The sequence below is a fragment of the Pezoporus occidentalis genome, unplaced genomic scaffold (genome assembly GCF_034315485.1).
Source record: "Pezoporus occidentalis ecotype Australia unplaced genomic scaffold, CSIRO_AGI_Poc_V1 ctg132, whole genome shotgun sequence".
Taxonomy (NCBI): domain Eukaryota; kingdom Metazoa; phylum Chordata; class Aves; order Psittaciformes; family Psittacidae; genus Pezoporus; species Pezoporus occidentalis.
The window spans coordinates 155,200-182,904 of NW_026913126.1; the positions used below are offsets into that span (position 1 = coordinate 155,200).

Here is a 27,705-nt window from a genome sequence, read left to right on the forward strand (position 1 = left end):
TTCATTGTATAAGGTTCAGTGGCCTAAAATTTGCCTGTATCTACAATCTCTGACTAATGCTCAAATGCAGATGATTTAACTTTTGAGCAGGATTCCAGGCTATAAAACTTGATACATACACAGAAAGAGGCAAATGCACACAAATATGCTCTCTACATAAAATATACAGAGTTCAATTTCTCTTTGACAACTTACTATTAACTACATCATTAAAAATTAAGATAAAACAAATTTTATTTCATGTTACTTTCATTATTTGGGTACTTGGTGTCATATTAACCAGACATGACAGGCAGTGGTAGTAGAAAAAGAAAAAAAATATTATCCTACAGTATTTTCCCAATGAAGAGTTTAATAGGGAATTCAAAAGTTTATTGACTACTGCCTCTTCTAAGTCAGTACTCCTAAAAGCTGCAATTACATCACTACGTATGTAGTATTTTGAAAGCTTCACTAAAAATATTAAACATAATAGTGCAAGATCAACTGTAACACTAAATATTATCTTGTCAATGATAAATTGCATTATAGGGAAGAGCATACAATCAACAGTAGGCTAACAAATCATAAACTGAACATACACCAGGCTTCAGTAATAACCCCAAGCAAAGAGAAAAGAGAAACTACTGCTTTATTAGATAAGTAGTTAAGCTTTGACTCAGAAAACACTCCAACATTTCACATCCTCAGAATACAAGAGGATAACTATACTCTTCCAAAAGGTGTTGCCAAATATATTAAGAAATAGGTGTTCTCAGTGTGCCCACAACACCTTTTCAAACAAGCCATAAGGAAAAGCTATAGTAGTGGCTTTTTGAAACCTAACAAACCTCCACAGCTCAAAGTGCAACAATCGGGAATTCCTTTTACAGTTGTTTGAGGAGAAAAAGAAAAGAAAAAGAAAAGAAAAAAACACCCACAGAGGATTTCCTCCTTTTTTTCCTTTGCTATCAGTTGGTGATTCCTCTCTACACGTCTATTGCTTAGGAACACTGCACATGAGCCTAAGAGTGAAGCACTGAGCACTATGAAAAATGTCTCTCTAAATGTATTTCAAGCATACGCAGAAGTAGCACGTGCAACAGAGTATCTTGTTCTGGAATTTCCTCTATAGGCAAAATATACACATCTGCAAGTAGAGGCAAACATACAGAATGACTGGTTAGAGCAAAACCAAAGAACCACACCTTGCCTTAGAGGAGAATGTGATTATTCACTGTCCTGTCAGCATTTATTCTACTGTCTTGGATTCATCTTAAAGATCTGTCCTACCCAGTATTAAGAAATATACCGACAGGGCAGAAACATCTTAATCTACAAGTACAAAGTGACACACAACATTATTACATACCTCTTACTCCAGTCTTGCAATCAGCTGTACACAATTCTCTACAGCCTCCACTCAGTTCCAGTGTTGCAGAGGCAGGGATCATGTCAGCCCGTGCTTCCCTCATCCTCTCTCCAGCCCCTTTTCATCTTTCAGAAGTCCAGTACAATGCTAGCACATGAGTTTGAAAAGTTGGAAGGGAAAAGAGTTGTGCTGGGACTGCTAGGTACCCCTGTAATGTTTTGTGCTACAGTCTCCAATCCTCAGTGACACCAGATAGAAAAGTATTAAAGCAAAACCCAAAGCCCTCTAAAATTTTAGTCAGCTCCTACTGTTAAACTTCTTTAGACAAAATAACTTATGTTGGCATAATGTTGTACCTTTTCTTCCTTTTGCAGCACTTTAAGTCCTCATGTAGAAAAGAAACATACTTATCCAAAAGTCTGAAAACAAAAATATTTTTTTAGCTTCATAGTTATTACTAAGCAAGACCTTCTTAGTAAGCTATTTTCACACCTACATACTGTATTCTGTTTTGGGAACCACCAAAATAACACTAATAAGCTCACTTATCCATGAAATAGGCCAACTGCCGTGCTCAAAGAGTCTCTGCTAGATGGCACATACTTTGGATGAAAAGCAGAAGGCTCTCCTAAACCTTACCAACTAGATAAAGGTTACGCTGCTCTTAAGCATTCATGGATGTTGGTAATAAGAAAAAGTTACCAGAATTTTAAAGCTTATTTGGTACACTTCACCAGATTATCTGAATGCCACAAGGAATCAAACACCAGACTTTGTAGGAGGTATTCAGCTGTTTTAAAGAAAAAGGATCCCCTCCCAGTCTGCTGAAGACAACTTTTCCAAAACTCTTAACAAATTCTCTAAAAGGAATGATTCACTGATTTGATCCAAGTATACAACTAGGCGCCTTACAACACAGGGCCACATCTGATACAGCTGAAGAGCTACACAGATAACATTATACATCATTGTATTAAACGCCCCCAAACAAACAAACAACTCTGATCTGTATTCTTAATGTTTTATATATATGGCTCTTTTTAATCCCATTAGAAATAGGTTTAAACGACTCACACAGAAAGAAACAGCAACTCAAACATGGGGAAGCTTCAGACGTTAGCCATTTCCTGGTTTTCAGCTGGCAAATATAGAACTGATGCATACTAAATTTGCATTGATCAACTGTACCATGAAGAAAGAAAAATGCTTTCACTAACTCACATCCACTTTTTCAAACTTGTACTTGCCCATTTAAATGGCATTTTAAAAGAGTATGCTCTGATTTTTTTCATTGGAGTCTGTACTAAGTGAAAGCCAGCCTAGTACATCAGCAACAGAGTTTTAATGCACACACAGATCTGGCTGGAAAATACTAGGTTCTTCACTTTAGTCTCTCATACAGTGAGCTAACACACTATAAATAGTCATAAACTTGTGTTATTTTCAAACTCTACCAATCACATATATTTACTAACCTTAAAACTACAGAAAGTTTGTAATAATTTAACCAGAGTTTACCCAGGCAGAAGTGCACATTTTAAAGGGATAACAAGTACTTGTTCTGTTTATTAAGTAATTCTCACATTTCTGACTATTTCATTCATTAATAGCGATATTACTATGTACTTCCCTTTGGATTTCCAAAGCTCTGTCTACCTTCATCTCCAATTATTTATGTTCTCACTAATTTTATTCTTCCATATATTTAAAATAGATTAAATTCATTAGCATCTTAATCCCAAATCCCATTAAACTTACTCACACAAGACCCCTGTAGCTCTGCAAGACGCTTAAGCTATGAAAAGCTGAGACTGTCCCAATGCAACTCTGTAAAAGTATGAATCACTAAATCTGCCTGTTTAAAAAAGAAACAGATGAAGTGCCACACAGACAACTTATCTCCACAAAACACAAACATCAGTGATTGCATTTGTGTACGTGCAAGGCCAGAAGGTGGCTTAAGTCATGCATGTAATGCCAGCCTAAAGAAAAAAAAAATAGCTGTAGCGCTGTAGCCTGACAACTAAAGATAAATCTGACGCCTGTGCAAGACAGCTCGGGAAGTTTTCCCAGCTCCTGCCGCCGAGCTGAGCTGGGGTTACCTCACCGCAGGCGTGCTCCCAGGAAGGACGCATAGGCAGCCCCGTCCTCGCTCGGCCACGGGAGCCCGCTCCCCTCTATTTAAGGGCAGCGGCACTGAAACACAGGCGACAAGCGGACTTCGGGGAGGCACAGTTCAGGCAGCGCTCTCCCGGCCCACTCCCTCCCCTCGCTTCCCCTCTCTGGCTCCTGAAGAGGGGAAGCACGACACTGGCCTCCACCATGCAAGCACCAAGGCGAGACCCCATCGCCTGCCAGGCCAATGCCCCGAGCCGGCTCCTGAGCCTCGGCCCACAGAGCGTCAGGCCCGGCCCCACCCCGCCGCCGGCCCGTTCCGGGTCCGCAGCCTATCAGCCTCAGCCACAACACCGCGCTCCGCCAACCGGGGCCGCTCCCGCAACCGCCGCTCGCCTCCCCCATCCCCCCCGTTCCCCGCCGAGCAGGTGCTGGCGGAGCTGCCCCGTCCCCCGGCGAGGCGAAGGCCACAACCCGGTTCCAGACACGTTCCCGGTGCGCACAAGCAGGGCGAGCAGGATAACTCTGGCGGCTGGGGGGGGGAAGAGCCCCACGGTCCATCGGCCACCCCCAGGCCGCCCAGCCCAGGCCGATGCTCCCACCGGCACAACCGGGCGGGAGAGCAGTGGGGAATCGACGCGGTGCCGGTTAGCTCACCAGGAGGAGGAGGAGGCAGCCAGGGTCAGGCAGGAGCGGGAAGATGGCGGGTCTCATGGTAGATCGGGCGCCCGGGAGGGGGGAGAAACGCGGCTCCCACTCTCCACGGCGACTCCTCACTTCCCCCGTCGCCAGGAAACACCCGGCCAAGTTCCACCGCGGAGGCCCGAGCTGCCCGCCTCCACTGCTCACTTCCGGGTTCCCGCGCCTCACGGGGGACGCCGGGAACTGTAGTTCCAGCCGCCTACCGCCTGGTCCGGTCACGGCGCCCGGGATGGGAGGGGAGGGGAAGGGATGGGATGAGATGGGATGGAGCGATCCCAGAACGCACCGGGGCTGCCCGCGCATGCAGCCCGGCCCCGCCCGGCCTCTGAGGGGTGGGACCTGGTGGCGGCGCGATGAGAAGGCGGGTGGGGTCGAGGTGAGTTACGGAGCGCATCTGAGAGGGGAGGGAAAGAGGGAGGCGGCGGCTCCTCTCACAGCTCAGGCGAGGCAGGGTTAACCCTTTCCTCCTTGATGGCCTGGGTGTCCTGTGGCACCGCAGCCTCTTCCGCTCTCGATCAGATGCTGGGTGCTTGTTACTGGTCCCCGTAGCCCGCGCTGGAGGAAGAAGAAGGTGTCCCTGCCGGCCCTCACAGCGGTGGCGGGAAGCGTTCGACAGCCCTTGCTGCTGAGGCGGCGGGGCCCGGGCGGGTTTGGAAAGTTGTTCGCGTTTCGTTTGGCGCCTTTGGGTCTCGCCTTGGCCCGTCAGCCGACGGGGCTGGGGGGAACGGCACTGGCTCTGGGGAGGACGAGGAGTTATGAAAGCTGCTTTCTGTGCGTAAGGCGAGGAGCGTAGCCTGAGTAAGAGAGCAGAGCGGCTGGGGGAGAGGGAGGTTCCAGCTGGAAAATAGGGTTAAAACGGAACGTCATCATTCAGTTTATATTCGACGCTTCAGCAGATTTGTGCGCTTTGTCACTTCCTCAGTTCTAAGTACTAAAAAGAAAGAACGCCTAAAATTCAGTGTTTCCTCTTCCAATAAAACTTCGCACCTTTGAGAGGTTTCAGAGCTGTCTCAAAAGGATCATGGAAAGCCGCGCTGTGTGTTCTTCACGTTTCCACTATGTACACAAGCGAAGGGGGTGAAATGGGGCGTAACGCCATTTAAAAAATCCTTCACATCAACTTTTTGCAAGTCAAACTCAATTTGGTGTCAGAGAAAGCCTTATGGGCTCAGACTTCATGTGTGACACTGCAAAAATCATTTGGCCTGTCAGTTTTGAGCTGAAAACGCCACTATATGTAGTGTATATATATGTGTGTGTGTATACACAAATCATGTAAATTTTTTGTAGTCTGAATTTTGACCTTAGCTTTTATCAGATCTGCTTGTATCTACCTTAAGAACCTGTGCTCTTCAATCTGTAGAATAGCCTGTCTTCTGAATTAATTCACAATTGAAAAATACTATTTCATAGCAGTCATTCTTTACTTGGAAATTGTATCAGTAAGATTTGACAGAGTGATCTTGTTTAAATTTTAACAACCGAGTTTTGCTGAATAGAAAAATGATGTAATTCTGATTATCTATATAATGCAAAGTAAACTTATCACAGTTTAGTATGACATTTCACACGCCTTGAAAGAGCTCTTGGTGTACTCATGGCTGTCCCTTCATTTCAGGTGACTTGACAAAGCTAATCTTCTTCTCTATGTTACCTTAAGGAAGAAAAAGTGAATTATTTACTTGCTTCCAATAATTCAGTGCATATTGCAGATAATGTCATTTATGTCACTTTTTATAAGCAGATCTTCTAGTTATCTATTGTTTTTTTCATCCCTTATGAATAAATGCCTCATTTTTTGATAATGAGAATCTTTATTAAAAAAGTCTTCCAGATACCAGTTCATCTGCTTGTCATATGCATGAGAGAAGTATCTGAGGGAAGTTACGTATTTTACTTTTAGAGTGCCTCATAATATTTCAGAATGTCCCTGCTGCAGAATTAGCTCTTTCAAATGAGTTATGATACTGTCCTGAGAATTGCTGTAGAAGCAATTGGTTGCTTCTCTCACTATGTGATTACTGACACTGTGTGGATGTGGTTCTTGTTTTCATCTGGAAATTACGAACATCTTTTGTTATTAATTCTCTTCTGTAAGCAGTCAGTTTTATGTAATTGTTGCTGTAGTTGGGATGCTTCTGGTGCTTTACTAAGTTTTTCAGTATTTGCTGAATTTTATGCTGCTGCCCCTGGATGGTTTATATTCTAGTTTGTTTGCAGAAGGGTAAAATGTACAAAAAAACGTAGCAAAAGATATCAGTGATAATTTTGTGGAATAAAATCAGTATCTCAAAATTGCAGTAAGTGAAATATTCCACTCAATAATGTAGAGTCCTAATGGCTTTCTTGTACCCAGAGGAAGCTTTTGTGGGAAAGGTGAAGTTAAATAAGTTAAAGACAAGATGTACTCCTGTATGCCAAATGCATGTTAAACTCATAATTTGTATGATAGATCTATCATAGATCTATCTCTGTGACCTTTTCTCTTCTTTTTTTTTACTCTTGTTCTTATTCCAGTTGAGTATTGTCGTTTCCTTTATATAGGAGGCAAATTTCTATGGCTGTAGGAGTAACTAAGCAGAAAAAAATTAATGGTTAAGTAGGGGGAAGAACTGTGACTCCTTGTAACTGACACTCAGTTTCATGTTGCCCCTTTTGGTTTCTCCAGATTTGCCTGAATTAGAAATGCCTCATCTGCTTTTATGCAGTATAATGTAGAGGAGGTAACAGAAGTCATAAACTATACTGCTAGGTCGGAGAAAAAGTTTGGCTTTCAATGAAACATCTCAGTTATACATCCAAAAAAGTCAAAAAGGCAGTTTTGTTGGAGTAGCAGAGGATACTTGGGAAGCAGAGAATGATGCAAGTGTTTTGAATGATGTGGATATTCTTTATTCTCCTTAAAAGAAAACAATGATTATAGGTAGCACTTGGAATGTTTGAAGGGCTGTTACGCTGAGATGAAAACATTCATGCTTTAAGTCTTAAAGTGTCTTTGGACTTGCTGGGCTTGCGTAAGCTCTGTTCATCCTCCATTGTCACGTCTGCACCTGCGTTTCTTTGGCTTTCTTAAGCACCAAGTCAAGTTGAGCTGTTCTGTAATTTGTCATGGTGTATGATGGCACCATGCCTTATGTGGCTCTAAGAATGGAAATGTTGTTAACCTCTTATCACATTAGGCTCTTTGAACTCCTTTCTCTTCTCTGCTTTTGGAAGTCAACAAAGCCATGAATCCATTAATGACACATTTCAGATTATGGGAAGGATCACATACTTGTGTGGTAAAACAAGTGTGTCAAAAAATGTTCGATCGCTTTTCTGAAACATAGAGAGGTTCACCAAACTCACTAAGGATGGAGGTATTTATGGCTTCCAAGAGAGGTTGAACGTCATAGTTTTCATACTATTCTGAGGCTCATGAAGAGGAGGAGAGTGGTGGGGTAGGATCGCATTGTTCCATAGGTTTCAGATGACCAGAAATGATTCCAGAGGAGATTAAAGATTAAATGATTAAAGAGGAGAAAATACTTTCATAAAGTTATGTGAGGAGCTTGCCCTCATGCTTTTGTGCAAGCACGGAGTACACCAGTGCTGGTGTAGAATCAACTATCTGTTGTGCTCTAATAACTGGTCACTTCAGACAGGTGGAGATGCCATACATGCTTGGTGTTGGCAAGTTGTTTGTTGGGTGACTAGGATAATTTCAGAAATAATGTTATAGGGGTGTCTGGAACAAAAGTTCGGTTTAGGGAAATTGCTTGCTTTGTGAAAATGTAGTGAGCCATTGCATGTTTCCATAACACGTGTTCTCTGAGGTGTGATAAAGTTAGGCAATACCATAGTTACTCCTGGTTCTGAAGTAACTCAGAGACAGCAAAGGGAGATCTGTAAACACAAGCAAGGAAACGTTCCAGTAGTGAGGAATTCTAGTTTTTTTACTTAAAGCAACTAGCATCTCATGCCTTTCTAGTCACACCATTACTAGTTTGTGTAGGGGAGAGAGGTTGGAAGGTAAGGTATATTTCTTAAAACACAGTGGACCTGCTTTCATGGCTCATGAAAGCTTAACTGGACAGAGTTCAGAGAAGGAGTGTTCAGTGATGTATTTAAACGTTGGAAAAAGTGGCACAGGGTGCACTTGGCTGTCTGAGGACAAGATGAAAAGGCAGTTATTTAGACACGAGTGTGTTAAAAGCTTTGTCCGTTGTTACCATGTGGTATACTTTAGCCAGTGTCTGAGATATACCTGAGTGTTCCTTGCAGAGTGAATGCAGTATATTGATGTGGTGTTGAGCAGGTTTGCACAGCCACATGGTTCTCTATTTGTGTTTATTCCAGGGATGTGTGTATTCCATATTTGTGTTTATTCCATGATATGGACTGATACCATGATTGTGCAGATGTTCTTTGAGTGAGTGATTAGATTAACCATGAAGTGTCCTGATTGATTTTCTTATCAGCTCTGTAAGGAAGTTTGGAACTTATGAAGAAGAGTCTACAACTATATTAAAGTATTAAATTGTATTTGATTTTTTTGTTATTATTGTTTGCAGGTAAAGGCCTTTGCTTTTATTACTTGATGCTTAAATATCTGCTGTAGAAATTTACACTTTCTTTTACATAAAAGTGAATTCTTTTTGGTATTTTAAAAACATTTTCCCCCAACGTTGATATAACTGCATCTGCAGTTATCTTAATAACAACAGATGGCTGTAGTGATATATGAGATTTATAGAACAGATAAAGCAAAGATGGTTGACAATAGCAATTGAAGCAAAATAGCTTCCTCTTGCTGATTTCCAAATGTGCCATGATATAAATGTGGGATACAACAAAACGAGTATATTTAAATTAACATTGAACAGAAGACTAGGTGAAACATCCCCAGAATTAAGTACACAGCCTCAGTGATACCGCCTGTTTTTTGTTTTGTTTTTTTTATCTGGTGTATGCAATTATTGTTTGCTTACCTCAGATTGTTTTCCGTTCCAAATATGAAGTATAAGGAGAGTTGAAAGTTGAAGTTTTAAGTATTTGATACTTTTGGAGAAAATGAACAAGTTTTCAGGTGTGCAGGCCTTTTTCATTTCTAAATTAGTGTGTGGCCCTGAGCTGATGATCATTATGAAGATCATGAGGCAGCTCAGCAAAGGTAGCAGTTCTGTTTCAGAACAGGCTAGGAAGGCAACTTCAGTGGTAGACATGATTTAGGAAAGAAATGAGAATGCCATTATACCACTGTATAAATCCATGTTTTACCCACATCTTGAATAACCAGTGGAGTTTTCTTTCTGTCCCAAAGGGGTTGGAACAGAACTGTCAAAAGTCCCCAAAAAAGGGCAATTAAAAGTCACACATACAAAAAAAAAAGTATTCTATTTTGCTGTTTTGTTTTTTTTTTTTTTAGGACTGAATTCCTGTAAAAAATGGTGGTGCAGATCTGACCTGTGGTAACACCTTGAAAGAGTATGAATATTTCAGCAAACTGCCTCTTCAGTGGCTCCTCGTTAGCATCTGAAGTGCATGCTGCTGCTGTTAATGGAGATAAGAATGCCCTCCAAAAGCTAATAGCAGGTAAATGTTTTTATTATACATGTGTTTGGATTCCTTCAGAACTGAAGCATTTTGGTTTTGACTTCCTGCTCTGATCTTGTCTTGGTTTTGGGTGGGATAGAGTTGATTTTCTTCCTAGTAGCTGGTGCAGTGCTGTGGGTTTTACCCTTTTCCAGTTCTCCTCCCCATCACACTGGTGCAGCAGAGAGAGAAAGTGAGCAGCTGCATGGGTTAGCCATGATACATCTTTAAAATATGTTTTCATTTTTTGATTATGTATTTCTAGAATAAACGTAGTCCTGAAAATATGGCTGATTTTTCTTACTTTTTATTACCCATTGCTTTTGATTCGTGCTTCTGCATGGAATAAAATGGAGAGTTGGTAAGTGATGACAACCAGAAGAGTTGTTCAGCACTCCTGTTTCAGGGAATTTCTGGAGAAGTGCTTTGGGCTGAAATATTTTGCCTGCAAACCCTTGGGTTTGGAATTGCTTTTGTATAAACTTATTTTACAGATCATTTATTATGGTTAATGAAGTCTCATCACTGTGTAGTGTGTATTTGTTAATTTCACAGCCAAAAGATGTATTTTGAAAACACAAAGGAACAAATACTTATGTGTACTGGTATATCTTGTCAAATACACCACAAAACAGCCATTAGAACCAGATAAGGAGATCACTATTCTTTTAGTGGTATCATGCAGCAACAATATAAAAATGCTGCATTTTTACCTGAGAAAGAAAACTGCATAATCCTTGCAGCCTTTGCTATAATAACAGCATTTGGCTTTTCTGCTTTGTCAAGTTTTGACAGGATATGAGACAGACTTTACTTTTGCCAGAGCAGGACCAAAAAAATCATTGCCTAGCAGAAGAAGAATGCATCAGAGTAATATTTTTAGCTGTTTACCAGGCACTGTTGAAAGTAGGACTTCATGCCAGAAGTAAATTGAGCAATTGGTGTTACTCACTGAACTTCATGACTGCACTTAGCAGCATCATCAAATTCAGGATAGTACTTCATTCAGCTTTATGTCGAATTCAGGACAGTACTTCAGCTTTATGTGTGTGTTATTCTAGCACAAGTCCAAGCTCTGCATCTTGATTATGTATCTAGAGATATATGCAGTAACATAAAGTCCCACTTTCTCATTCTTTCAGGGAGGGCCTTCTACCTCTAAATCTGTTGTTACTTCCTCTTTGAGTTTTCCCTACTCAGATATTATTGTAGGAGAGGGGTATAGAGGCTGGTTAAACAGTCTCTTAGAGCAGCCCCTCTAATCTGTTTGGTGCTCGTGTTTGGTGATTGTTTCGTTTCCCATCTGTAGCTGGATGGAGCCTGTGTGATTTTAGACAAACATATACATTGTATTTGCATATAATTCATGAGTATGGATGCATATGCAATCTGCTGCCCAAAAGCCTGTGATTTTAAAGGAGCAGGTGTTTCAAATAATACAGTGTGTTCTGGGTACTGTGTTACTTCTGACATCCTGTGCTAATAAGAGCAGAAATAGACAGAATCAAAGGTAAATAGAAAATTTATATAGAGAAAGAGGGCTTTGGAACAAAGTATCTCTGAATGATAACCACTGCTGATGCTTAATTACAGGACTTTCTGTACAGCCTATGGGTTAAATACCATAGAGTAAGATATATGTAAAGTGCTTATTGTATAACCAGTGCTCTGACAAAAGTGTGCTAATTGTTTGCATTGCATGAGTTGTGTGGTACTGTATCACATTGTTTTAGAACAAAGCATTTATTGTTAGGTTGAAATGTAAAACATTGATGGCTTCACTATATATATAACCTTTTAACTACTTTTTCTAATAGTAGAAGAAAGACTGATCTTGAAACTGCATCCAGTTTGCATTGAAATTTTAATATTCTGAAAGTCTAGCAAACGTTTTTACAAGTTAGGAAAATAAAAAAAAATCGTACTCCCTTGTTCAACTCTTAAGTTACATTTTGAATTATTACCTAATGGCCATGCAAATAATTTTAAAAGTTACAATTTTCTATATACTGCTTTTTAATGCACTTAGTAAATATTACAACTTGTCATACAAGTTGAAGTTGCATAGAAATCCAAAACAAGCATACATGTTTTTCTACGTACATGGAAGTCTTAAAAAAATTAGTAAAACTAGGATGTCATGTTTTAAATGATGCTGTTGATCATATGATGAGAATGTAAGATTTGTGGAGGGGAAAGTGTCAGTGTGGACAATGTTTGTTTCTGTATGCTTCCTATTCTGATATCTGTGGAAGCAATGTAATTGGGGGTATTGATACACATCTAAAAACCAAAGGAGAAAACAAATCTTGAATACAAATAAGATTAAGAAATGGCCATATAAATCAAGCTTAAACATCAACAATCCCCCCCCGCCCCAAAAAAAAAGAACCAAACCAAAACCCCAACAACATAAAAAAAAAGTATTTTTGCATTAATATGTATTTTTTATGTAAATATGTATTTTTATATAAATCTAGACATTTACAGGTCTAGATAAGAACTTACAGTAGTAACATTTTATTACTGTCCATCTGACCAGATGGTGGTGTGCATGACATGCTAAGGGAGATCAGAGTCTGAATTGACAGGAAACAGTTTTCATGAAGTTTACTTTTATATGCTTTGGGTGAATGGCTGTTGAGGACATGATCCTGAAAGTAAATTGTTAGAAATCATTAATGGGCTGGCAATGAAAATTCCAATGAATCCAGAACAGAAGCAGCCTTTGAGTTGCTCTTTGACTGCTGTGTGTAGTACCCGAATTAGTGTTACTAAATGAGATTTCCTAACTCTTGACCAGAGTATACATAATAAGCAACAGCAGCCAGCTGTACTCTGAAAATGGTGAAGGACATTAAGATCAAAAAATCTAAAGATGAGTCTAAAGAGTAAACTCCTTGCATGAAGTGTGAAGCAAATACAAAAGCACTTAACAAAAGAAATAGTTTAGGATAGTGTGCAGGTGGATATTAAAAAGCAAAAAGATGTTATTGAAAAAACAGCCTGAGGAAGGTGGATGCAGGTTAGAAGTAATTTTCTAGTGGCATAAAAATTAGCTAGAAAGCTTGTGGGTTGTCAAGGTGGAGGGGCAGTCAAGGAAGACAAGGCCATGGGTGAAGAACAAAAAGAATTCTTCTATATTTGTATTCACAGGAGAGTTCACAAAGGTTTCTGAGCTGTTTGTTACAGAGCAGAAAGCTTTTTCTCAATGCAAATCATAATTTCTAAGTAAGGGAAGGTGTTGCAGAATGAATCATGAGAACAATGTGCTGTTCATTCAACAGTTTTAAAGGAACTCTGAGATGGAGTGAGCAAGCAAATGCTTGCTCTAACTCGCAGTGTCCTGATATACAGTGTTTTTTGTGAGAGACTTGGTTGGTAGGGAATGAACTTTGGTTCTTGATATTCCCCTTGATTCACATTTAATCTGCTTGACTCTTCTGCTGGGTGAATCAATAGGACTTATAGTAAAGAATAAAATTACTAGATATTTAGATAACTATGCTATATGCTGGGGGAGAGTGAAGATTGTGTTTGTAAAGGAGAAGCATGCTTCTGCTGGAGATCTTTTGAAGCAACAACAAACATGCAGACAGGGGAATATTAAAAAAAAAAAAAAACCACAAAAAAAAGAAAAAAAAACCAAAAAAAAACAAACTCAAAAAAAACCTTACCTGTTAAAATTCAATGTTTCTTGAGTAATTGCAGACAACACTGCTACGTGGGAGATAGATTTAGTCGGGATGTGTAGTCAGTGGATACCCATGAATTTGTAGGTGCTAGTTTCTATGTGGTAACATAACAGAAATAAGAAACTTTGTAATGAAGGGTGCATACTGCTTTGTTTGGAGAAGTTTTTTGACTGTGAATAGGAATACAATGTTTTGATTTTTTTTAATAGGACCTCAGACTTCTTATTTAGCTTAATTGCTGCATTACTAACCTTACCAATTCAAGAAAACTGAAAGTATTGCAGTAGTTTCCATACTGCAAGGCACTATGAAGTAAATAATGGTATTGATGTAATATTGACATGTTTATGCTTTTTAAGCAAACATTGCTGTGAGTAGGCTTCGAAGCTTGTTTTAGTTACAGTATTTACAGGTTTCAGAAGGACTCTTTGGTAATGTGCTGTTGCTGGTTTTTAAAGTATTCTTTGCAGCCGTGATCTGTATAACTATTTTAAAATTACATAAATTATGCCACTGCAGAATGTTACTGGTGCTAATATTTGTGGAACTCATGTTTTCTGAATGTACTTTTTTTCTGTAAATATATTTGGAAATGTCCTGTAAAAGTCAGTAAAAACTGGTTGAAAAGTAGTAACTTTATCTTATACTTCATTATTTTGATCACCTTACCTGTGTAAGGTAGACAGGTATGGTACACAACACCTTTTAATTTATAATAAGATACCTTTTTAATAAAAAAGTATTACTTTTAGTTAGATACTCATAGACTTAACTGGTTTGTGTGATTTTGTTTTTTTAAAGGCAACTCTGAGCTGAAAGATAAAGAAGACCAGTTTGGAAGAACTCCGCTTATGTACTGTGTATTGGCTGACAGGCTGGACTGTGCAGAGGCACTGCTGAAGGCTGGAGCTGATGTTAATAGAGCTGATCGTAGCAGAAGAACCGCTCTCCATCTTGCTGCTCAAAAGGTAATTACATTACAAGTGCTCAGCTGTTGTATAAACTTGTTGCATTCACAACAAGTATGATGTGGTTTGCCCCTGTCTGGATGCAGGTGCCCACCAAAGCTCCTCTATCTCTCCCTTCCTCATCTTGATGGGGAGAGAAAATAGGACAAAAAGCTTGTTGGTCAAGATAAGGAGGGAGATCGCTCACCAGTTACCACCATGAAAAAAACAAACTTGCCTTGGGGAAATAGTTTAACTTACCTCCAATCAAATCAGTGTAGGATAATGAGAAATAAAATCTTAAAACCCAAAATTCTGTACCCCCTCCCCTTGCATGACACAGGAAGACAGGGAGATGTTTCAGTCATTGTAGGCAGAAGGCCATGTAGAAGTTATTTTTTTTCTTCTCGGGTTTATCTTCTGTTCCACTATTAAAGGCAGAATGTTTTGGTCTCTCTCGTTAAACGGAAAGGTCTCCCAAGAAATTTTGAAAGGGTGTACACTCCTTAAAAAAGGAGAGGTCACAGAATCATAGACTGGTTTGGTTTGGAAGGGATCTTAAACACCATCCAGTTTCAACTCCCTGCCATGGGCAGGGACGCCTTCAATTAGACCCCGTCCAGCCTGGTCATGAACGCTTCCATGGATGGGGCATCCACAACGTCTCTGGGCAAGCTGTGCCAGTGTTCCACCACCCCCACAATAAAGAATTTCTTCCTAATGTGTAATCTAAATCTCCCCTCTATCAGCTTAAAACCATTTCCCCTTGTCATGTCACTACATGTTCTTATGAAAAGTTCCTCTCCAGTGTTCTTATAGGCCCCCTTTAGGTACTGGAAGGCTGCTATAAGGTCTCCCTGGAGCCTTCTCCAGGCTGAACAAGCCCAAAACTCTGTCAGCCTTCATAAGGAGAGGTGCTCCAGCCTTCTGATCATCAGGTCAAGCCATTAACTTCAGAAAAATTTAAACAGTTAAACAAGAAGACCACAAAAGCCCAAACCCACCAGAAAATGATACAAATTACTTCAGGAATGCACCTGTAAATGTTGCCATAAGAGTTTCAGAGGCAAGTTGTGACTCCATGAACACAGATATGATTCACTGGGAACTGAAACAGTGACTGATTGCAACAGAAGTAAAATCATTAACATAATTTGCCAGTGACTTCACACTGCAGAATTATATTCCTGTGTGTATACGAATCATGTAAGTTGGTAAAACTTAAATTATTGTGAAATGACCATGCTGTGGAGACAGATAGAAATACTAGGATTGCAGTTTAACTACAGACATTTTCACTTGTAAGCATTCTGGTAGCAATTGCTTCTAGCCTTAAGCTGCAACTTGCTTAAACACCCACATATCATACTTATGAACAGATATGTTTCTACATACCCAAATTACCTGTATATGGGTTGGTAATATGGGTTATATATGTATATGGGTTTTGTTTTTTTTTTTTATTAAGTCATTCCAGTTTTATATAAGGAAAAATATAGGCCTGCCTCTTTCGGAGTTTCTCACAGAGGATGCTCACTTACTAGCAGTCTTTTTCCTCTGGGGAAGTAACAGTCTCTATGAATACCCTGAGCATAGCCTCTTGTGTTAATAGGGACAGAAGAAAAAATTCAATTAGCATTGTTGGATGCTAATAATATACACTTAAAATAATCTATCAGGTTGCTCAACGATCAGGAGAATATTATTTTTGGCTTTAGGAAGATTAATATTCCCCAGTGGGAAGCATTAAATATTCTGTGCTTATATTAATTCTTTGCTGACACAGTTCTTGATAAATAACAGCACATCCAGGATGCAGTTAGGGATTCTGTGGAAAGTAGATGGGTATATTTTAACAATCTTTAATTGTAATATTTTTGTAATTGTAATTGTAATTTTTCTTTTAAAATGGTTTTTCCTGTATACTCACCAGTAAACGTAAGTGTAAAGTAAGAGGTAAGAAAAGACAATCTCTGGAAAGCATAAGACATGGCAAAATATTAGAAACAGAAGGTAGTCTTTAAGTTCACTTATGAAAGCTTGTTCCCAAGTCTTACCTAATGAGTACAATTAAGGTAGTCCAACAGTCCCAAAAACAGAATGTTATTTTCCCCTTTTTGTCCTAGTAAAAGATGTTTGTATTAAACGCTCCTGAATAAAACTTGCCTGGGAGCAAGCGTATACAGTTTTTCCCTCAGTACTTTTTTCAGGATGTAGTTCCTGGAGCTATAGTCTCTCAAATCATTCATAAGGCATTGTTTGAACTGAGCAAATGAAAGAGCAAATATGCTTCTGCTTCTAACTTTGTTTCTCAGTCTACATAATGAAAATAAATCATGGAGCCTTTCAGAGACTGTGGTGAGAACTGCTGTTCTTTATTCCCTGGGCTGCTAACCTTTTGTGACGTTTCCCCTTATGTGAGAGCTCATACTGAGTAATAATAATTCTGTGCCTATAGGTTCATGAAGTGTGAATGAACTTTACGTTCATTCTGTCATACTTTCATGTGAACATACAATTTGACTCAATGTGAAAAATATGAACAAACCAAGGTAGGAAACAGGAATGCTGGCTGCCCAGCCAGAAAAGGTGATTTTTTTTTTTTTTTTTTATACCCAAGACTATTGTTTCTATTTAATTGAGCCACAGGCAACAACTTTTGTTTTGTGTAAACAACTTTGTTTACTTTCCTGAACAAAGGATTCTCTCTAGTGAACGCAGCCTGAAGATGCTCAAGGGCAGAAGGCACAGTTTCTCATATGTGATTTGTAGGCGTATTACATTACACATACAGATAAACTGATCTAGCTACCAAGGGGTTGTTCCTACTTATGGCCTTTCCCTGACCCCTTCTCACAACTGCGGAGCTGCTCACTGTGTTAACAGAAAATGAACTCTACAAAATAGCAATTCATTTTCTTCCCATTTAGTAGAAATCCTCATGCTCCCAAATGCTTTTCACTACTGGTTGTGCTGATACTACTGCTGATCTATGCTGTAAGTCTTACTGGAATGGTTAAAAATAAGTACAGGAAAAGTTGAGGAAGACAAAACTCACATTGTTATAGAGATCTGATTTACAGTCTAGCCTCCTAGAAAGTTGTGCTGTTACTGCTGAGGAAGAATAATAAAGCATCCAGAGACTTTGCAGGGCTGAACTTCCTAAATGAACTCTGACATAATGAAAAATATTCTTAAAACCTCAGATAAGAATTTAGCAGCTTTCCATTTGATTTGAGGACGGACAAGGGAGGCCTTTTGCAGGTTGTTTTGTGTGTGATGAAAGCAGCTGTGGCTTTCAGGATGTTGTATGTCTCAAATTCTACTTCAGACTGTTCCTTAGATTTCGTGAATACTTCCATTTGCCTCTGCATTAACCTGGCTTGATCAGTGAGCAAAATATTCAAGTATGAAGAGATGATCTTGAAATCGAAGTATTGGTCTCCTCTTGTGAAACTCAGCAGTCCATTGTAGCTCCAGAGCATCTTAAATTTCACTGTTTCTCCCCTGAAATGTACAAGGTGGCTTGGAACATGCTTATACACAAAAAAGTACTACAAGATAGAAGCATCTTGTGGAGACCAGTGTTAGTTAACCTTTTTTACATGTAGCTAGAGAGAGAAATGATTGTTCTGAAAAGGTTCTGGGAAATCAAGCAACATTATAGAATCATAGAGTAGTTAGGGTTGGAAAGGACCTTAAGATCATCAAGTTCCAGCCCCCCTGCCATGGGCAGGGACACCTCACACTAAACCATGTCACCCAAGGCTCTCTCCAGCCTGGCCTTGAACACTGCCAGGGATGAAGTATTCACAACATCCTTGGGCAACCCATTCCAGTGCCTCATCACCCTCACAGTAAAGAACTTCTTCCTTATATCCAGTCTAAACTTCCCCTGTTTAAGTTTTAACCCATTAGCCCTTGTCCTGTCACTACAGTCCCTAATGAAGAGGCCCTCCCCAGCATCCCTGTAGGCCCCCTTCAGATACTGGAAGGCTGCTAGGAGGTCTCCACGCAGCTTCTCTTCTCCAGGCTGAAGAGCCCCAACTTTCTCAGCCTGTCTTCGTACAGGAGGTGCTCCAGTCCCCTTATCATCCTCGTGGCCTCCTCTGGACTTGTTCCAACAGTCCCATGTCCTTTTGATGTCAGGCCAACACACGAATGCTTCTGTCCCTTTCAAAGCCGAGTCCCCTACTACTACGACCCGCCGCTTTTTCCTGGCAGCACCAGTGGAGATCTTCTTTCCCAGTGCCCTAGCCGGCTGTTCATGGTACGAGTGTGCTTCCTCATCAGCCCCCTGAAGGGGCAGCAAAGCAGTAACAGATTTAGGAGGAAGCCCCTTGCTTTTAATTGTCCTCTTCCTCCTTTTTTTGTCGTTCTTTTTTGTGACTATTTCCCAGCTCGCTGGGTGAGCGGCCTCCTTCTTTCCTCCACGAGCTACAGGGGACGCTTGAGGCCCCTGCACGGTTTGGGCCAGGAGCAAGCATTCCTGCTTCCTCTCAGCTTCCCTGACATCTTGCAGCCTATGAATAGCATCCCGCAGCTCAGCCCCTGCTGCAGGAGAACCTGCACCAGGGAGCGCTGAGTGCAGCCCTGCCCACTGTGCACCGTCCCCTCACCAGACCAGTGCAGGCACTCTCTACACCCCGAGCTTTGCACTGCAGCCTCCCCTCTCATCGGCTCTGTCTGGGTGCCAATGCTGGCCACCGCCGGGGCAGCGCTCCCAGACCGGTCCCTGCTCCTGAGGCGAGCGCTCGCCTGCCCGCACAAACGGCCTCGACCCCCCCCTGACCGCTCGCGATCCCTGAGGCAGGTTTGTAACCAATCAGGGCTGGTGCCACTCCTCCTGGCTCCGCCCCCTGTGAATCCCTGCTCGCCTCAGCGGGGCTGCCGGCTCCTGTCGAGCGCTCGACGCTCACCTCAGTGGCTCTCGCCGCTCTGAGTTGAGGCTTCTGGACGCTGATCTCCCCCCGCTCCGGTGTTGAAGGGTCCTCTCTCGAGCTGCTCACCTCAGCTACTGACCCAAAAAGGACCCAAGGCATGTTTTCCCTTCCTCCATGCCCCCGTTTTGCGGCTGCGCCTGCACGTCCTTCACACTGCTACCAGCAGTGTTCCGTTACCCTGACTGGTAGCTGCTAGTTCAAGGTGGGCTGGTGAACAGGGCTTTTGGTTCCAGTCTGTGGCCAGTCTGGGCTCTAGCAGTGAGCCTGCAACCAGGGATGCTCTGAGGAAGAGATAGGAGACGGTAAGCCAAGTTTATTTGCTCTTATTTCACTTGGGTGCTTTCCCTCTTTCCCCACCACGTTGCTGGCAAAGGTACCCGTTACCCCTTGTCCTATCACTACAGTCCCTAGCGAAGACTCCCTCCCCAGCATCCCTATGGCCCCCCTTCAGATACTGTAAGGCTTCTAGGAGGTCTCCATGCAGCCTTATCTTTTCCAGGCTGAACAGTCTCAACTTTCTCAGCCTGTCTTCACACGGGAGGTGCTCCAGTCCCCTGATCATCCTCATGGCCCTCCCCTGGACTTGTTCCAACAGTTCCATGTCCTTTTTATGTTGAGGACATCAGAACTGTACACAATACTCCAGGTGAAGTCTCACAAGTGCAGAGCAGAGGGGCAGGATCACCTCCTTCCACCTGCTGGTCACACTCCTTTTGATGCAGCCCAGGATATGGTTGGCTTTCTGGGTTGTGAGCACGCACTGCTGGCTCATGTTGATTTTCTCATCAACCAACACCCCCAGGTCCTTCTCTGCAGGGCTGCTCTGAATCTCTTCTCTGCCCAACCTGTAGCTGTGCCTGGGATTGCCTCGACCCAGGTGTAGGACCTTGCACTTGGCTTGGTTAAACTTCATAAGGATGGCATCAGCCCACCTTACAAGCGTGTCAAGGTGCTTCTGGGTGGAATTCCTTCTCTCCAGTGTATCGACCGAACCACACAGCTTGGTGTCATCGGCAAACCTGCTGGGGGCTCACTCAATCCCACTGTCCATGTCACCGACAAAGATGTTGAACAAGGCCAGTCCCAATGCCAATCCCTGAGGGACACCACTTGTTACTAGTCTTCAACTGGATATTGAGCCCTTGACCACAACTCTTTGTGTGTGGCCATCCAGCCAGTTCTTTATCCACTGAGTGGTCCACCTATTAAATTGATATCTCTCCAATTTAGAGACAAGGATGTCATGTGGGACAGTGTCGAATGCTTTGCACAAGTCCAGGTGGACAACATCAACTGCTCTGCCCCTGTCCATCAGTTCCGTAGCCCCATCATAGAAGGCCAGCAAATTGGTCAGGTAGGATTTGCCCTTAGTGAAGCCATGCTGGCTGTCACCAAGCACCTTGTTATTTTTCATGTGCCTTAGCATGCCTTCCAGGAGAATCTGCTCCAAGATTTTGCCAGGCACAGAGGCGAGACTGAATGGTCTGTAGTTCCGGGGGTCATCCATTAGATATTATGGGAATGAGCACAACACTGACACATATTTTTTTACTTCAGAAATTCTGGGTCTTGATTGATTAGTTCATCAGAGATGTGAATTAGAGGGAAGGCTTTCCAAGTCAATTATAGTAGATGTTACAGAGTAGCATCACTGAAACAGAAAGCTTGACCACAGTTTTGTTTGCATGGAGAGCTTGATTTGTTCACTACTTTGCAGGACGAATGTGATTCTCTTATTTTCAGGCAATACATTTTCAGCTTACACACTTTTGTCATGCCTTGTAACAAAGTTAGAACATGCACATTGTTCGTTGCTCATTAAGCGTTAAGTCACCAAAGTCATCTAGTATCCAGCAGTCATCTGTCTCTACCATCAAACTGTGAATTAAAATCCAGCCAGTTCTTATGGCTGCAGAAGGTGAAACTGTGGGAATACTGTTCTGCAAGTCAGATTTTGGTTCACAGCAAATACTAAGGCATCTGAATCTTATTTCTCAGTGCTTTTATGTTAGTATGAAATCATGTTTTAAAACGTTATGCAAAAATTTACATGCCAAAGTAGTTCTTTTGGCTTCAAGTTCAAGATCAGAATTTCTGAATAGCTAAAGATCAGGCTCTGTCTCTATACAGACTGTACTCATAAATATAATATCAATATCTATATGCTCTGGCACATGTAAAAGTGACTTTTACATTATTTTAGTAACTACTGGTTACTAAGCTTACTTACTCTAATAAAACATGTTTGAATATATTGCTTGCAAATTGTGGCTACCTCCCTGAATATAACTGCTTCCCAGCAGTGATTTTGAGCATCAAAGGAATTACAGCATGGCTAAACAAAAATTGTAATGTCTGTTATTGTCTTTAGGTAGGATTGGATTGAGAAACAAAACAAATAAAGCTGGCTGAGGCATTAAAATGCCAAACTATAAATATTTGACGGGTTTTCTCTATAGCCTGCTGTAGACAGAATGCTTCTATCTACTTCTGAAACACTTTTTTTCCCTGAATTTAGAATAGTAGCTGAAAGTGGATGAGGGAGGTTTAATAAGAAGTTTTGCAGCAGGAACTATTGCAAGAGTATTTAGACAAATACAGCATAGCAGAGTGTATTTGTGTGGAAAAAGATGGACTAAGTATAGTGCCATCTCTTTTACATGCAGCTCAATTGGTGATCTGCAGTTGCCTGGGGCAGTTGATGACTAGTAGCCATCGTTGTAGCATTCATATTTTGAGGGACTTTGTTTTAATTGTAAGATTTGAAAACCTAAGTAGCACAAAGAATAAATACGTCAAAGATCTATTTGTATGTGTATGTGAAGATGAATTGATTAGCTCTTGCTGTGTATAAAGGATGTTGAGGTATGATTCTCAGGGAGGCCCATCTCCTGAAACACAACTTGGAAAACATACTGCAATATCATTTCTTATTCTCACCTGTAATGGTGGGAAAGATTCACTCTTTTCAGGAATAGTTATCATAAATCAAATATTATAAATAAGTCTTGCAGAAGAAAACTCAGGAATAATAATAGGGGAGATAACTCATTGGATTAATAAGTCTAATACTTATATAAAGACATTTACAGATTTTACTGATATGATTAAACATTAAGAAGAATATTTTTTTTCCCTACTTGGCACCAGCTAGTTCTCTAGTATAACATTGGGCTTTTAGCCACCATTAAAGATTAAAAAAGAAAAAATAAAAGCTCTTAAAATAATAGAAGTTGAGAAAAGCCGAAATGAGAATATTTTTAATGAACTAGGTAAAGCCAAATTGGGAGAATGTATTCCATTCCTCTATAAACAAGGTGTATGTTAAAAGGAAGATAATCTGCTAAATAAGTAGTAGTGAGTATAACCTAGGGTAAGGAGGAGGTTTACAATATAAACACTAAGGGGATTTTCAATGCTGGGAAACCTGAACAGCTCCCAAGAGCGCTGTGGACTTGCTGGTGCAGAAATGTCTTTGTGTGAGTTAAGAGTTGGAGTGAGTTTGGAACGAGTTTGCTCAGTTCTTCCTGGTGCAGAGGGTTGGGCCACATGTGCCACTGCAGGACTCCTTTATCACAGGTGCTTCTGTGGGGGCTCAAGATTAGGAGTTTTGAACTAGTCTCACTTTGGGAAAAACAGAATTGTATTAAGAATGGGGTTTTATCACTATAAAAATGAAAATACATCTGCTAGATGGTGCACTGCATTATTTGAAAATATTTATCTCCTCTTTGCAGCGATTATTTATTATTATATTTAGAATACATTTTAGAGCAGGATGGTAATAATTTAAATTTATTCCTAGTAATATTATATACAATTTCAACTTTCCTGTGATATGGTTTGCTTGAGTTTTGTGAGACCCAACTTACCTAAATGGTCCTGTAAGTTCTTTGGGCAGTGGTAATCTTAAGAGATCTGTTTGCCAAACTGTTAATTTAAACATACATGTTTTCTGATAATACTGTACTGAAATGCCTATCTTTCTAAGAGTTTAATCATCTATGTGATTGAAAGGATTAATAAATACATGTTCATCCCCGAGAGGTTTTGTAAACTTAAGAAGCTAAAAGTCTGAGGACAAACACTGCACAATTTGCTAATTTTTTTTTTACTGAATATATCTTTTTATAGTGCTTAGATTTTTTTTTTTAACAGTATGTTGTACTTGCATGTAGTTTCCTATATCTGTATGAACTAGGTGTTACACAGGAAATTTTCCTCAGTTAAACTGTAGATTTTCCCAAAGTAGAGTATCAGATATTCATGTCTTACATCTTCTTTAACTAAAGAAGCTTTTATTTAAGTTTTAATGTATTTTGATGTAATGCTATTTTATCATTAGTAAGTAATTTCAGAACTGTAGGAATGCCTTGCTAGAAAATACATTATTTTTGGCATAGTTGAGAAATCAGCTGATTTATTGTGACAAGGCAATGCTAACTACTTCTAACTGTTTCAAGAACTTGTGTATTTTTACTCATATTATTCTTGTGATTCCACGATCTTAACAACATTCATGTGATTGTGGTGTTTGATTTTGTTGGGGTTATTTTTTACATTCGGTTCCTGCTGCTTGTATTAAACAGCCTCAGTTCAGGGACAGTGTCTCTGCTCTCACTGTTAATGTTTTTGGGTAGTGCCACTGTAAAATTCCATGTTGTTGCTGCTTTTCAGTTTGCCTTAAAGTGATGCGACTTGGGAGGTCTGTTTTACTAGATACTGCATATTGTCCTAGAAACAGACTTTTTCTTGAGAAATAATGGAAGAAAATTTATAATGATAAATTCAAATGCTGTAGTCCTGGTTTATATCTAAACTAAAAAGAAAGGACAATTTCATAGATATTACATGGAATCACAACCATAACCTTTTTCCATCGTGTAGCTTGGTATTGGGGTTCCTTTTGTAATGATGCAGATCCTTGGCTGATAAGAGCAGTTCAAGCTTGGTTTTCTGGGGTTAATTTTCCCAGAGTTTCTGCCTGGGTTTGCGAAGAGCTCTGTACAAAGGGAGTCAGTACAGCCTAGTGGAGAGCAGAGTCATGAGCATTTGCATCTCTGGAATGTTTTTATTGACAAACGGTAGTCTGCTATTGACATTTGTGTCCCTTGATGATACTTCTATCCTAGCTTATCTTTGCTGGTCAAATGCCTTAATTGTTCTGGCCTTTAATTCAGTCAAAGTTGGAGCACGAGTGGAAGCGAAAAGGGAAGGAACAGGTCTAACAGAGCATCAAGCTTGAGCTGTGAAGCTGCTGGCAACGATCAACCTGTCATAATGTTATGATTTGTTCATTTTTATACCATTTATTAGCCTTTACTTGTTGTGCCATTTGGCCTCCAGGGCAGATAAAGTGCTGTCTAATTTGGTAGGTTTGCTTCTGTCAGAGTGGCCTCCACAGAGAAGGTGTTAGCTGTAGTGACAAATAATCAATAGCTGTCGTTGTCATGAGGAACGTGAGTAGTTGGGCCTTTCATCTGGAGGATTAGAGGTCTAATTGGATTGAGAATAGGGAGGGTGAGCTGTTGGGTAACCCTGTCAGCTATGTTAAGCTGTCAAATGTCAGCCTTCCTGAAAGGAAGAAGGGATGGTTAGCTTTCAGAAACAAGGAAGAAGACATATGAAAGCTTTTTAAAAGGTAATAGATAGAAAAGTAGAATAGGCTAACGTATGCTTTAGCCCCCTCTTGTTTAATTATACATCTCTCCAGTTAATGAGGATGTGTGGTGTGTGCTCTCTCCATATCTCTCTCTCTCACACACACGGAGGCAGACAGACTGTGTGGAACAGATTTGGCAGCGTGATAGCAAATCACACTGGTTCTATGTTTTGAGAAAAGCCATTTAACTACTCAGAAGGGGAATATAAATGCAAAGGATTATGACATAGGAGAGGAAAAATATCCACCAGTGGAGGGAATCACTTAGCAGAAGCTGTAAAGAAATGGCATATTTTATTTTAAGATTTCATTGTAAAGATTTGGCAGTCCAATAGTACCAGTGTTTTCTGAAATATAGGCAGTTGTTTCAGTGTTGCTGTAAGAAGAACAAGTACTATGATCCAGTCCTGCATTGCTCTCTAAAATTGTCAGATTAATTTTGTCTATATTTTCTTACTGTTGCTTTTGATCTTTTGCTCTCTGCCTGTTTTGTGGAAAAAGATTTGTGTTGTTCTAAAGAAGTTAAATCCAGTAAAAGAGCCATTATGCTAGTAGAACAAATAATTATTTCACATTACTGTCTCAGAACGTTTGCAGTACTAGAATAAATAATAGGACTAGATTTGCAAGGAGGATTTGTTTGTTTATAAGATTACTAAAATAGTGGGGGCTTATTTGTCATCTTATTTTGTCACTCTTTTCAAAGCAAGTCTTGGCTGTAACCATACGTGTATATCTTTTCTTTAACACATTTCCCTGATATCTATAGTACTTGGCCAAAGTTGCCAATATAACTGGCCACCTTTTACTAGCACTCCTGCAGCGCCTTTTTTCTCAGGGTGCATCAGCAACTGCTGATGACCTTGATGTAGCAAAATTTTGAGGGGGGGAAGGCCCTTTCTATTCACTAATTAAGCAAAAGAAAATTTTATATTTTGTAGATTTTTTAAATCTCATAGATGAGTTTTTCAGGGTTCAATCAGTTGTTTTAAACTAGTGGGTGTTTCAGTTTGAATTGTTTCCCCTGCTGCTCCCCTCCCTTCTGCACCACCAATGGCCATTTGGACTCATGACATTGTATTTACTGATGGTCTGCTGTAAATACTGGCAAACCTATGCTTATTCTCACATTTATCTTTGTAGGTTAGGACAATGGTGAAAGTATTTCAGAAGCAGAAATCTTGAATGGATTGTCTGTTACCGTGTTTCAATGGCTTAAGTGTCAGAAAGGACAACCATTTTCACCTTTGAGATTGACTTCCATGCTCTCAAGTACCCATCTTTGTGTGAGAGTCTGATTCATGGGGCTTGAATACTTTTTGCTTTTGCAATTAGTTATTCTGTCAGGTATCGTACCTCTGTCATATTTTTTCTCATAATCCAGTTCTCCTGCCTCATCTTTTTGTCTATTCTGTTTCATTGCTTCCCCAGTTCTGACTTTATGATCTTGGTACTTATTTTTGACTCTGTATAATCTGACTTAATCACATTTAACCTTCTGATGTGAGCTACAGGAAGGACAGGTGAAGAACTAGTATCATGCTAGTGCTTCTCTTGAGCAGTCTTGATCTCAAGCATTTGAAATTTCATTAAAAATAAGACATCTCCAACTGAAGTGATTTTCTAAAAGATTTTGAAAATATGGATCAAGTGTAAGCCTTGGTGGCAGAACATGGAGAGACTATGTTTGTGTTATGTTTCTCAGTGAAAAGGAGCTAATTCTGCACAGCATATGGAATGATATCTTAAATATCTTACAGCCAGCTGGTAGAATTACTTTATTTTCATGTATCAAATTCACGCTTGTACTTTTGTGAGTAAAATTTGAAAGAACTTCTGGGCTGATGACTTACCCATTGTTACTTTTTCTGATATTTTCTAAGTTCTCTTCCGAAGCAATAACTCTTCAAGCTACTGTAAATTAATAAAACATTTTGTATTAGTTTATGAAGAGTATCAGTGAACAAGGATGAGAAGGTGAAGTGATTCTGTCCTAAAAAAAATTCTAAACTGAGGACTTAAAGTAATGGTGCAGAACTTCAACTCAGAGACTTTGTTGGGAAGATGGCCTAGAACTGAGCAGGATGAAGACATGCAGGACAATCAGGCAAAATTTTGCCTGGCAAAGGCAAGTACTTTGTGCAGTCACAAGCAGTGATTTTTCTACAGAACTTTATTCCACATTGCTTGATGTTTGGCTGTTTTAAGTTGACTTAGTTTTCCTGGTTTTCAACTGCTAGCTCTTTTGTACATACTGTTGTCAAATGGCTGTCCCCTCTTCTATTTGGCTTTGTTCAAAGGAGAATTGAATTTTTCTCTAGCATTTGAACTTAAGGTTGCATCTTAAAAATGGGATTCTTTTTAAGTATGGTACTTGCTATACTTCGAGTGTTACGGTTCAGATATGAACAGGTTTGTTTCACTTATTGCTGTGCCTTTAGCATGTTTAGCATTGTGGCATCCCTCTGTACACAAGAGACTTGCCCAGCTCTTCCCCAAGGCCGCTGATGTCTGCTGCCAAGTCTATACCTTAAAAATACCTTTACAGGCAAAGACATTTCCCTGTTTGAGTGTCCTTTCTAAAACATCATTCTTGTATTAATTGCCCCCCTGCAGCTGACCTCATGACTGATCTTCAGTGGTTTCAAAAAGGAATATTTTCGTTGGGACTGAGAAACCACTTAATTTTTTGTGCCCAGATCTGGCACTAACAAAT

At 40.3% G+C, this 27,705-nt stretch overlaps 2 protein-coding genes across 6 annotated transcripts in view; one reads left to right on the forward strand and one right to left on the reverse strand.

The window, feature by feature from the left end:
• Positions 1 to 4,257, reverse strand: part of ERP44 (endoplasmic reticulum protein 44) — a 54,933-nt gene extending 50,676 nt beyond the window's left edge. Inside the window, exon 1 of one of the 3 annotated variants that reach the window (XM_062608936.1) lies at positions 4,124 to 4,257. In XM_062608936.1, the coding sequence (XP_062464920.1) occupies positions 4,124 to 4,180 (57 nt within the window). In that variant the 5' untranslated portion in view covers positions 4,181 to 4,257. Of the gene's footprint in view, positions 1 to 3,453; positions 3,601 to 4,123 lie in introns of those variants that run through there. The other 2 variants (XM_062608937.1, XM_062608938.1) reach the window with 2 other exon arrangements.
• Positions 4,258 to 4,268: 11 nt separating this feature from the next.
• Positions 4,269 to 27,705, forward strand: part of INVS (inversin) — an 86,323-nt gene continuing 62,886 nt past the window's right edge. For all 3 annotated transcript variants that reach the window (XM_062608928.1, XM_062608929.1, XM_062608930.1), the window contains exons 1-4: positions 4,269 to 4,382; positions 4,416 to 4,544; positions 9,576 to 9,742; positions 14,239 to 14,405. In XM_062608928.1, the coding sequence (XP_062464912.1) occupies positions 9,637 to 9,742; positions 14,239 to 14,405 (273 nt within the window). In that variant the 5' untranslated portion in view covers positions 4,269 to 4,382; positions 4,416 to 4,544; positions 9,576 to 9,636. The remainder of the gene's footprint in view (positions 4,383 to 4,415; positions 4,545 to 9,575; positions 9,743 to 14,238; positions 14,406 to 27,705) is intronic.